The sequence below is a fragment of the Salvelinus fontinalis genome, unplaced genomic scaffold (genome assembly GCF_029448725.1).
Source record: "Salvelinus fontinalis isolate EN_2023a unplaced genomic scaffold, ASM2944872v1 scaffold_0961, whole genome shotgun sequence".
In the NCBI taxonomy this organism is placed as follows: Eukaryota; Metazoa; Chordata; class Actinopteri; order Salmoniformes; family Salmonidae; genus Salvelinus; species Salvelinus fontinalis.
In genome coordinates this window covers 1-12117 of record NW_026601170.1, presented here as the reverse complement: position 1 = coordinate 12117, position 12117 = coordinate 1, and the positions used below count along the sequence as shown (strand labels likewise).

The 12117-nt window shown below is 43.4% G+C and overlaps 1 protein-coding gene across 1 annotated transcript; it reads right to left on the bottom strand.

Moving 5' to 3' along the window:
- Positions 1-572: 572 nt before the first annotated feature.
- On the bottom strand, positions 573-11969 carry LOC129847945 (gastrula zinc finger protein xLCGF3.1-like). The gene is made up of 2 exons (XM_055915523.1): positions 11350-11969; positions 573-3708 (listed from the first exon to the last, which is right to left on the bottom strand). Exons 1-2 carry the CDS (start codon positions 11450-11452, stop codon positions 2705-2707), a joined length of 1107 nt encoding a protein of 368 aa, XP_055771498.1. The 5' UTR covers positions 11453-11969; the 3' UTR covers positions 573-2704.
- Between the last annotated feature and the right edge of the window lie 148 nt (positions 11970-12117).

Genomic DNA, 12117 nt, shown 5'->3' with positions numbered 1-12117 from the left:
TCCCAACCTGAGCACTCAGTTCTGACACCTCTGGTCTCATGGCCGTCCCACTGCTACAGGAGGTCAAGCTCCCTCTCAGCCCAGTCTAAGCACTTCTCTGTCCTGGCACCCCAATGGAGGCACCAGCTTCTATCTGATGCTAGGACAGCAGAGTCCCTGCCCATCTGCCCGAAAAGGTCTGAAACCCTACGTCTTTAAAGAGTACCCCCCCCCCCCAAAAAAAATACAAATAATAACAATAATAATACAAATAATAATAATGTGACACTGACTAATTGAGGAGAAATGTATTTACTGTGATATGTGGTTGTCTCACCTGGCTATCTTAAGATGAATGTACTTAATGTACTGGTGACATCACAGGGTCAGAGAGAACTCCTGACTGTAGTCATACAAAAACACTCCCGGCACTCAGCCCATAAGAACCATTCATACTGTCAGATCTATTATGAAGAACTGAATACAACCATAAGAACCATTCATACTGTCAGATCTAATATGAAGAACTGAATACAACCATAAGAACCATTCATACTGTCAGATCTAATATGAAGAACTGAATACTAAAGAGAAGAGGTTGACCAGTACATAATCATGTAACTTTATTTTTCATTGGCAGATCAATAACGTTTTCTTCAATGCAGTTATCCAAACACATTCATGATCAGTAACTAAAATAACTCATCTAGTTTTAAAGACAATTAATAAGCACATGTATTAATTTCATAAACTGTGTCTCATTAAATAAAGTTGTAAAATAATCCCCCCCAAACTAATGGTGAAAACTGATCATCACACCATCTCTATCTGATACATGTTAGGGGTGGAAGGTAGCCTAGTGGTTAGAGCATTGGGCCAGTAACCAAAAGGTTGCTAGATCAAATCCCTGACCTGACAAGGTAAAAATCTGTTGTTTTGCCTCTGAACAAGGTACTTTAACCCACTGTTGCTTGGCCATCATTGTAAATGAGAATTTGTTCTTAACTGACTTGCCTAGTTAAATAAAGGTTCAATAAATAAAAAAAGTGTCTACTAGCTCCTTCCCACAGAATAATGCAGAGGGACAACCTGGTCTCAGAGCAGAACGTATTATATTATACAAAACACATCCATGCCACTCCATTTAGTATGTTAGGTTACATTACATTGGACTACCAATATAAACTAAACATGTAAAGTGTTGGTTTCATGAGCTGAAATAAAAAAAATCAAACAATGTTCCATATGCACAAAAAGCTAATGTCTCTCAAATGTTGTGCACAACTTTGTTTATATCCCTGTTAATGAGCATTTCAGCCTTTGTCAAGATAATCCATCCACCTGACAGGTGTGGCATATCAAGATGCTGATAAAACAGCAGTATCATTACACAGGTGCACCTTGTGCTGGGGGACAATAAAAGGCCACACAACACAATGTCACAGATGTCTCAAGTTTAGGGAATGTACAATTGTCATGATGACTGCAGGAATGTCCACCAGAGCTGTTGCCAGAGAACTTAATATTTACATCTCTACCATAAGTCACCTCTAAAGTCCTTTTAGAGAATTTGGCAGTACATCCAACCGGCCTCACAACTGCAGATCACATGTAACCACGGCAGCCCTGGACCTTCTGTCTGAGGGGGGCTGAGTAGTATTTCGGTCTGGAATAAAGACCTTTTGTGGGGAAAAACTCATGCTGATTGGCTGGGCCTGGGTCCCAAGTGGGCCTATGCCCTTCCAAGTCCCACCCATGGCCGAGCCCCTGCCCAGTCATGTAAAATCCATAGATTAGGGCCTCATTTATTTCAATTGAATGATTTCCTTTTAAAAACTGTAAATCTTTGAAATTGTTGTGTTTAGATTGTTGTTCAGTATAATACGACTTGTAGGACATATCAGATGTTAAGAATTACAATTCATATGTTATGTTACGCATTGCTATTCATACAATATGTTACGAACTTGTAATATGTATGATATGTTACGAATTCCAATGTGTTGTTGCTAACGTTAGCTAGGTTAGGGGTGAGGGGTTTAAGGTAGAGTTTTGTTTTAGGGGAAAGATTAGCTAACATGCTAAGTAGTTGCATGCTAAGCTAACATGCTGACATAAGTAAAAATTGCAAAGTTGCTAATTAGCTAAAATGCTTAAGTCCTCCTTGATGAGATTCAAACACGCAGCCTTTGGCTAGACGTTTGACTTACACTCCCACCCCTCCACAGAGTAGGAGTAAGGCTTCTCCCCTGTGTGTATACATTGGTGTGTTAAGTTGCTATGGTGAGAGAAACTCACCCAATAATCAGAGATGTCAGCAGGCTTCTCTCATGTGTGAGTCTTCTGATGAACTTCTAGCTGAGTTGATGTTTTAAAACGTTTTCTACAGTCAAAGCAGTAATAAGGCTTCTCTCCTGTGTGTGTTCTCTGATGAACTTTTAGCTCATTTGATGTTTTAAAACGTTTTCCACAGTCAGAGCAGTAATAAGGCTTCTCTCCTGTGTGTGTTCTCTGATGAACTTTTAGCTCATTTGATGTTTTAAAACGTTTTCCACAGTCAGAGCAGTAATAAGGCTTCTCTCCTGTGTGTGTTCTCTGATGAACTTTTAGCTCATTTGATGTTTTAAAACATTTTCCACAGTCAGAGCAGTAATAAGGCTTCTCTCCTGTGTGTGTTCTCTGATGAACTTTTAGCTCATTTGATGTTTTAAAACGTTTTCCACATTTAGAGCAGTAATAAGGCTTCTCTCCTGTGTGTGTTCTCTGATGAACTTTTAGATGAGTTGATGTTGTGAAGCATTTTCCAGTCAGAGCAGACGTAAGGCTTCTCTCCTGTGTGTATACGTTCATGTGTTTTTAAATGGGAAAGTTGAGAGAAACTAGTTCCACAATCAGAGCAGATGTAAGGCTTCTCTCCTGTGTGTATACGTTGGTGTGTTTTTAAGGTGCCCAGATGAGAGAAACTCGCCCCACAGTCAGAGCAGACGTAAGGCTTCTCTCCTGTATGTATTCGTTCATGTGTTTTTAAGTGGGAAAATTTCGAGAAACTAGTTCCACAGTCAGAGCAGTAATACGGCTTCTCTCCTGTGTGTGTTCTCTGATGAACTTTTAGCTCAGCTGATGTTTTGTAGCATTTTCCACAGTCAGAGCAGGAGTAAGGCTTCTCTCCGGTGTGTATAAGTTGGTGTGTTTTTAAGGTGCCCAGATGAGAGAAACTAGTTCCACAGTCAGAGCAGACGTAAGGCTTCTCTCCGGTGTGTATAAGTTGGTGTATTTTTAAGGTGCCCAGATGAGAGAAACTCGCCCCACAGTCAGAGCAGAAGAAAGGCTTCTCTCCTGTGTGTGTTCTCCGATGAACTTTTAGCACATTTGATGTTTTAAAACCTTTTCCACAGTCAGAGCAGTAATAAGGCTTCTCTCCTGTGTGTGTTCTCTGATGAACTTTGAGCTGAGTTGATATTTTAAAACATTTTCCACAGTCAGAGCAGACGTAAGGCTTCTCCTCTGTATGTATACGTTCATGTGATTTTAAGTGGGCAAGTTGAGAGAAACTAGTTCCACAGTCAGGGCAGGAGTAAGGCTTCTCTCCTGTGTGTTTTCTTAGGTGTATTTTTAGATTTGATAGAAATGGGAAAATCTTCCCACAATGTGGGCAGTGGTGAGACCTCTTAGCTCTCTGATCTTCCTGCGGATGCTCACTGGATGTAGAGAATGTCTCAACATGGTATCCTGTGTGAAAATCAGAAGAACCAGTCAGTTGGTGTGATAAACATGTCAATCAAATGTAGTTTATGAAGCCATTTTTACATCAGTAGTTATCACAAGGTGCTGAACAGAAACCCAGCCTAAAATCCCCAAAGAGCAAGCAATGCAGATGTAGAAGCACAGTGGCCACAAAAAAACTCCCTAGAAAGCAGTAACTTAGGAAGAAACCTAGAGAGGAACCAGGCTCAGAGTGGTGACCAGTCCTCTTCTGGCCATACCGGGTGACAGGTAGCCTAGTGGTTAGAGCAACTGAAAGGTTGCAAGATTGAATCCCTGAGCTGACAATGTAAAAATCTGTTGTTCTTACCCTGAATAAGGCAGTTAACCCACTGTTCCAAGGCCGTCATTGAAAATAAGAATTTGTTCCAAAAATCGAAATATTACACATTCATGAAAATACAAGTGTCTTACATAATTTAAAAGCTTCTTGTTAATCCAACTGTGTTGTCAGATTTGAAAAAGGCTTTACGGAGAAAGCATACCATGCGATTATCTGAGGACAGCGCCCCACATCAAAATACTTTTTCAACCAGCACAGGCGTCACAAAATCACAGACAGCAATTAAATAAATCTCTTACCTTTGAAGATCGTCCTCTGATTGCAATCCCAAGGGTCTCAGCTACACAATGAATGGTCGTTTTGTTCGATAAAGTCCTTCATTATATCCCAAAAATGTCAGTTTACATGGCACGCTTGATTCAGTAATTCACTCATTCAACATGCACACAAACCAATCCAAAAAGTTACTGGTAAAGTTCGTCCAAACAAGTCAAACAATGTTTTTAATTAATCCTCAGGTATTCTAATATCTAAATAAAAAATCATATTTAAGACGGAGAATAGTGTGTTTAATAGCGGAGATAAATAACGAAGAGCGCACTGTCGTTGATGCACGCAACATGACTACTTTTCTAATGGGGGACACCTTGGAAAAACTACAAATACCTGAAACCCATTCTAAAGCCTGGTGATATCTAGTGGAAGCCATAGGAACTGCAATCTGGGTCCTATCTATTGTACATTTATATTTACATTTAAGTCATTTAGCAGACGCTCTTATCCAGAGCGACTTACAAATTGGTGCATTCACCTTATGATATCCAGTGGAACAGCCACTTTACAATAGTGCATCTAAATCTTTTAAGGGGGGGGGGGGGGGGTTAGAAGGATTACTTTATCCTATCCTAGGTATTCCTTAAAGAGGTGGGGTTTCAGGTGTCTCCGGAAGGTGGTGATTGACTCCGCTGTCCTGGCGTCGTGAGGGAGTTTGTTCCACCATTGGGGTGCCAGAGCAGCGAACAGTTTTGACTGGGCTGAGTGGGAACTGTACTTCCTCAGTGGTAGGGAGGAGAGCAGGCCAGAGGTGGATGAACGCAGTGCCCTTGTTTGGGTGTAGGGCCTGATCAGAGCCTGAAGGTACTGAGGTGCCGTTCCCCTCACAGCTCCGTAGGCAAGCACCATGGTCTTGTAGCGGATGCGAGCTTCAACTGGAAGCCAGTGGAGAGAGCGGAGGAGCGGGGTGACGTGAGAGAACTTGGGAAGGTTTAACACCAGACGGGCTGCGGCGTTCTGGATGAGTTGTAGGGGTTTAATGGCACAGGCAGGGAGCCCAGCCAACAGCGAGTTGCAGTAATCCAGACGGGAGATGACAAGTGCCTGGATTAGGACCTGCGCCGCTTCCTGTGTGAGGCAGGGTCGTACTCTGCGAATGTTGTAGAGCATGAACCTACAGGAACGGGCCACCGCCTTGATGTTAGTTGAGAACGACAGGGTGTTGTCCAGGATCACGCCAAGGTTCTTAGCGCTCTGGGAGGACACAATGGAGTTGTCAACCGTGATGGCGAGATCATGGAACGGGCAGTCCTTCCCCGGGAGGAAGAGCAGCTCCGTCTTGCCGAGGTTCAGCTTGAGGTGGTGATCCGTCATCCACACTGATATGTCTGCCAGACATGCAGAGATGTGATTCGCCACCTGGTCATCAGAAGTTGTGTGTCATCTGCATAGCAATGATAGGAGAGACCATGTGAGGTTATGACAGAGCCAAGTGACTTGGTGTATAGCGAGAATAGGAGAGGGCCTAGAACAGAGCCCTGGGGGACACCAGTGGTGAGAGCACGTGGTGAGGAGACAGATTCTCGCCACGCCACCTGGTAGGAGCGACCTGTCAGGTAGGACGCAATCCAAGCGTGGGCCGCGCCGGAGATGCCCAACTCGGAGAGGGTGGAGAGGAGGATCTGATGGTTCACAGTATCAAAGGCAGCCGATAGGTCTAGAAGGATGAGAGCAGAGGAGAGAGAGTTAGCTTTAGCAGTGCGGAGCGCCTCCGTGACACAGAGAAGAGCAGTCTCAGTTGAATGACTAGTCTTGAAACCTGACTGATTTGGATCAAGAAGGTCATTCTGAGAGAGATAGCAGGAGAGCTGGCCAAGGACGGCATGTTCAAGAGTTTTGGAGAGAAAAGAAAGAAGGGATACTGGTCTGTAGTTGTTGTCGATCGGAGGGATCGAGTGTAGGTTTTTTCAGAAGGGGTGCAACTCTCGCTCTCTTGAAGACGGAAGGGACGTAGCCAGCGGTCAAGGATGAGTTGATGAGCGAGGTGAGGTAAGGGAGAAGGTCTCCGGAAATGGTCTGGAGAAGAGAGGAGGGGATAGGGTCAAGCGGGCAGGTTGTTGGGCGGCCGGCCGTCACAAGACGCAAGATTTCATCTGGAGAGAGAGGGGAGAAAGAGGTCAGAGCACAGGGTAGGGCAGTGTGAGCAGAACCAGCGGTGTCGTTTGACTTAGCAAACGAGGATCGGATGTCGTCGACCTTCTTTTCGAAATGGTTGACGAAGTCGTCTGCAGAGAGGGAGGAGGGGGGGGATTCAGGAGGGAGGAGAAGGTGGCAAAAAGCTTCCTAGGGTTAGAGGCAGATGCTTGGAATTTAGAGTGGTAGAAAGTGGCTTTAGCAGCAGATACAGAAGAGGAAAATGTAGAGAGGAGGGAGTGAAAGGATGCCAGGTCCGCAGGGAGGCGAGTTCTCCTCCATTTCCGCTCGGCTGCCCGGAGCCCTGTTCTGTGAGCTCGCAATGAGTCGTCGAGCCACGGCGCAGGAGGGGAGGACCGAGCCGGCCTGGAGGATAGGGGACATAGAGAGTCAAAGGATGCAGAAAGGGAGGAGAGGAGGGTTGAGGAGGCAGAAACAGGAGATAGGTTGGAGAAGGTTTGAGCAGAGGGAAGAGATGATAGGATGGAAGAGGAGAGAGTAGCGGGGGAGAGAGAGCGAAGGTTTGGACGGCGCGATACCATCCGAGTAGGGGCAGAGTGGGAAGTGTTGGATGAGAGCGAGAGGGAAAAGGATACAAGGTAGTGGTTGGAGACTTGGAGGGGAGTTGCAGTGAGGTTAGTGGAAGAACAGCATCTAGTAAAGATGAGGTCAAGCGTATTGCCTGCCTTGTGAGTAGGGGGGGAAGGTGAGAGGGTGAGGTCAAAAGAGGAGAGGAGTGGAAAGAGGGAGGCAGAGAGGAATGAGTCAAAGGTAGACGTGGGGAGGTTAAAGTCACCCAGAACTGTGAGAGGTGAGCCGTCCTCAGGGAAGGAACTTATCAAGGCGCCAAGCTCATTGATGAACTCTCCAAGGGAACCTGGAGGGCGATAAATGATAAGGATGTTAAGCTTGAAAGGGCTGGTAACTGTGACAGCATGGAATTCAAAGGAGGCGATAGACAGATGGGTCAGGGGAGAAAGAGAGAATGTCCACTTGGGAGAGATGAGGATCCCAGTGCCACCACCCCGCTGATCAGAAGCTCTCGGGGTGTGCGAGAACACGTGGGCAGACGAGAAGAGAGCAGTAGGAGTAGCAGTGTTATCTGTGGTGATCCATGTTTCCGTCAGTGCCAAGAAGTCGAGGGACTGGAGGGAAGCATAGGCTGAGATGAACTCTGCCTTGTTGGCCGCAGATCGGCAGTTCCAGAGGCTGCCGGAGACCTGGAACTCCACGTGGGTCGTGCGCGCTGGGACCACCAGGTTAGGGTGGCAGCGGCCACGCTGTGTGAAGCGTTTGTATGGTCTGTGCAGAGAGGAGAGAACAGGGATAGACAGACACATAGTTGACAGGCTACAGAAGAGGCTACGCTAATGCAAAGGAGATTGGAATGACAAGTGGACTACACGTCTCGAATGTTCAGAAAGTTAAGCTTACGTAGCAAAAATCTTATTGACTAAAATGATGCAATACTGCTGACTGGTGAAGTAGGCTAGCTAGCAGTGGCTGCGTTGTTGACTTTGTTTGAAAGTGTTGCTGGCTAGGTAGCCTCGATAACTGGCTAGCTAACCTCGATAACTGGCCAGATAATTACTCTAAACTACACAATTATCTTAGATACAAGGACAGCAAAGACAACTATGTAGCTAGCTAACACTACACCAATCAAATCGTTCCGTTGTACTGTTTCGGCAGAAGTTGGCTAGCTAGCAGTGTTGACAACGCTAGGACGGCGAGAATAGCTGGCCAGCTGACCTTGTTTGAAAGTGGAGCTGGCTAGGCAACCTCGATAGCTGGCTAGATGATTACTCTAAACTACACAATTATCTTAGATACAAGGACAGCAAAGACAACTATGTAGCTAGCTAACACTACACTAATCAAATCGTTCCGTTGTAATGATTCGGTAGAAGTTGGCTAGCTGGCTAGCTAGCAGTGTTGACAACGTTAGAAGATTCGATAATTCGATAATAATCTAAACTACACAATTATCTTTGATACAAAGACGGCTATGTAGCTAGCTAAGAAAAAAGTGCTAAGATCAAACAAATCAAACCGTTGTACTGTAATGAAATTAAATGTAATACTACCTGTGGAGCGAAGCGAAATGCGACTACTCGCTCCAACCCGGAATTGTATATCCCGTTGGCAAGCATTGAAAAACCTTTGAGCTCAAAAAACTAAAATTCCGGATGGATTTCCTCAGGTTTTCACCTGCTATATCAGTTCTGTTATACTCACATACATTATGTTAACAGTTTTAGAAACTTCAGAGTGTTTTCTATCCAATGCTATCAAGTATATGCATATCCTAGCTTCTGGGCAGTTTACAGGCAGTTTACTTTGGGCACGTCAGTCATCTGAAATTCCGGACAATAACCAGTATGCTAAGGAAGTTAAATAAAAGTAAATTTAAAATAAATAAATAAATACACTACCATTAGTGGTGAAATAAATGAATGAATTCAAAAGATTGGAGTCACTTACAAATGTCCTTGTTCTTGAAAGAAAAGCTAATTTTTTGTCAGATTGATCAGAAATACAATGTAGACATTGTTAATGTTGTAAACGACTGTTGTAGCTGGAAACAGCTAAAGATCTCGTACAACGCTGTGTACTGCTCCCTTCACAGAACACCGCAAACTGGCTTTAACCAGAATAGAAAGTGGAGTGGGAGGCCCCGGTGCACAACTGGGCAAGAGGACAAGTACATTAGTGTCTAGTTTGAGAAACAGACGTCTCACATGTCCTCAAATGGCAGCTTCATTAAATAGTACACGCAATACAACAGTCTCAACGTCAACTGTGAAGAGGCGACTCCGGGATGCTGGCCTTCTAGACACTATTCTGGTTAGAGACTGTTTGCGCTGTTCTGTGAAGAGAGCAGTTCACAGCGTTGTACGAGATCTTCAGTTTCGTGTCAATTTCTCGCATAAAATAGCCTTCATTTCTCAGAACAAGAATAGACTGACGAGTTTCAGAAGAAAGGCCTTTGTTTCTGGCCATTTTGAGCCTGTAATCGAACGGACAAATGACCCAGATCCTCAACTAGTCTAAAGAAGGCCAGTTTTATTGCTTCTTTAATCAGAACCACAGTTTTCAGCTGTGCTAACATAATTGCAAAAGGGTTTTCTAATGATCAATTAGCCTTTTAAAATGATCAACTTGGATTAGCTAACACAACGTGCCATTGGATCACAGGAGTGATGGTTGCTGATAATGGGCCTCTGTACGCCTATGTAGATATTCCAATAAAAAAAAAATCACTTGTTTCCAGCTACAATAGTCATTTACAACATTAACAATGTCTACTGTATTAATTATCAATTTGATGTTATTTTAATGGAGGGGAAAAAAGTAAATTTCTTTCAAAAACAAGGACATTTCTAAGTGACCCTAAATATTTCAACGGTAGTGTATGTATTCATTTCAGTAGGCTGTATGGGAATGGGAATAAAACTATTCTAAAACTAGGTAGGAGTCAAAAACTAAAAAGAGGCAAAAGTCGTGAAAATTATGAGCTATATCATCCTCCACTCAACATCACAAGGGTTAGTAACTATACAGACTAATTTCATAGAACTTCAAAACACTGGGCACTCTACATAGAGGAAGAGTTCCATAGAGGAACTCTGGAGCTCTGTCAGAGTGACCATCGGGTTCTTGGTTACCTCCCTGACCAAGGCCCTTCTCCCCCGATTGCTCAGTTTGGCCGGGTGGCCAGCTCTAGGAAGAGTCTTGGTGGTTCCAAACTTCTTCTATTGAAGAATGATGGAGGCCTCTGTGTTCTTGGGGACCTTTAATGCTGCAGAAATGTTTTGGTACCGGTCCCCAGATCTGTGCCGACACAATCCTATCACGGAGCTCTACGGACAAATCCTTCCACCTCATGACTTGGTTTTAACTCTGACATGCACTGTCAACTGTGGGACCTTAAATAGACAGGTGTGTGCCTGTCCAAATCATGTCCAATCAATTGAATTTACCATAGGTGGACTCCAAGTTGTAGAAACATCTCAAGGATCATCTCATAGCAAAAGGTCTGAAAACTTAAGTAAATAAGCAATTCTTATCATTTTTTACATGCATTTGCAATAATTTCTAAAAACATGTTTTGGCTTTGGCATTATGGGGTATTGTGTGTAGATTGACGAGGAAAAACATGTAATCAATTTTAGAATAAGGCTGTAACGTACCAAAACGGGAAAAATGGGAAGGGGTCTGACAGTGCCCTCCGAAAGTATTCAAACCCCTTGACTTTTTCCACATTGTTATGTTACAGCCTTATTCTAAAATTAAATAATATCCTCTGCAATCTACACACAATACCCCATACTGACAAAGCTAAAACAGGGTTAGAAATTTTGGCAAATTTTTACAAATTAAAAAAACAAGACAGACTCAAAATTGAGTTCAGTGGAAACAGGATGCACCTGATCATCCTTGAGATGTTTCTACAACTTGATATATAAAATATAAAATATATATGTATCAGATATAAATCATCAGGTTGTGGTAGTCTATTGGTTATGTTCATCACTTCTCCAATCGTTGAGATCTGATATTATGTGCAGCAAACAAATTATAATTCAATATTGACATTGATGATGCCATGGCCTATTTTGAAATGAGGTATGCCTAACTTGGTGATTGAGGGTATTAAACATTTTCAACATTTTTGAGACAATGTTTGGGCAAAGGCAGGCGTTACAAGTTTTAAAATATTTTGCTTCGCTGTGAAGTCTTGAGGTTTTCAGGGATGTGTGATGTCAGATTTACAGAATTCAACCTAGCAATAGACTGGTCATAATTTATGGAGGTCTAATTTATGAAGATAATTTATAGATAGAACCTGCTCTTACCATGACTAACAGTTGTCCTAATCTCCTCCTCCTCTTCTTCATCTTTAATGTTGACATTCAGCTCCAGTGTTTGACTGCAGTCTTCCAGCTTCACTGATGCCATCTCTGGATCCTGCAGTGCAAACTGGGCTCCACCGTCACAATCAGGACCCAGTGACTGTAGGTTTCTACTAAGTGTGGAAGGAAAGTGGCAGGATGGGTTTGTGCTCACTGTTGATGTTACCGGCCTCAGACTTAATCTGAGTCGGCCTGTAGTAATAAAGACAAACAGACACAAAAGTTATTTTCTTGACAGTTCTGGCACTTTATTCTGTAAAAATATTTTCTCTTTTTTCTTATTCAATTATCTAATTTCAGTAGATCAGGTAGCTAATCCTTGACAAAACATTCATTCACATTAGACACAAAGTACACATTTTAAATTGCACAACATAAGAGCACTTAATCTATAGTAGATTTCTTAAATTCACATAAATGCATAAATGACTCAAAAACCATTTAGTACAAGGTTGCAGTATGTTTCAGGCAGCACTATGTACTATTTTCCTGAATAACCTTGTCTCTTACTACGGGACCAATCATGGAAGCTCCATCAGTCTGACAGTAGGTCCTCTTACTACGGGACCAGCCATGGAAGCTCCATCAGTCTGACAGTAGGTCCTCTTACTACGGGACCAGCCATGGAAGCTCCATCAGTCTGACAGTAGGTCCTCTTACTACGGGACCAGCCCTGGAAGCTCCATCAGTCTGACAGTAGGTCCTCTTACT

Coding starts and splice junctions, on each gene's coding strand:
- LOC129847945 (XM_055915523.1), bottom strand. CDS start 11,452: ATGGCATCAGTGAAGCTGGAAGACTGCAGTCAAACACTGGAGCTGAAT. Junction 3,709..11,349: donor TAGGACAACTGTTAGTCATG/GTAAGAGCAGGT, acceptor ATTTTCACACAG/GATACCATGTTGAGACATTC.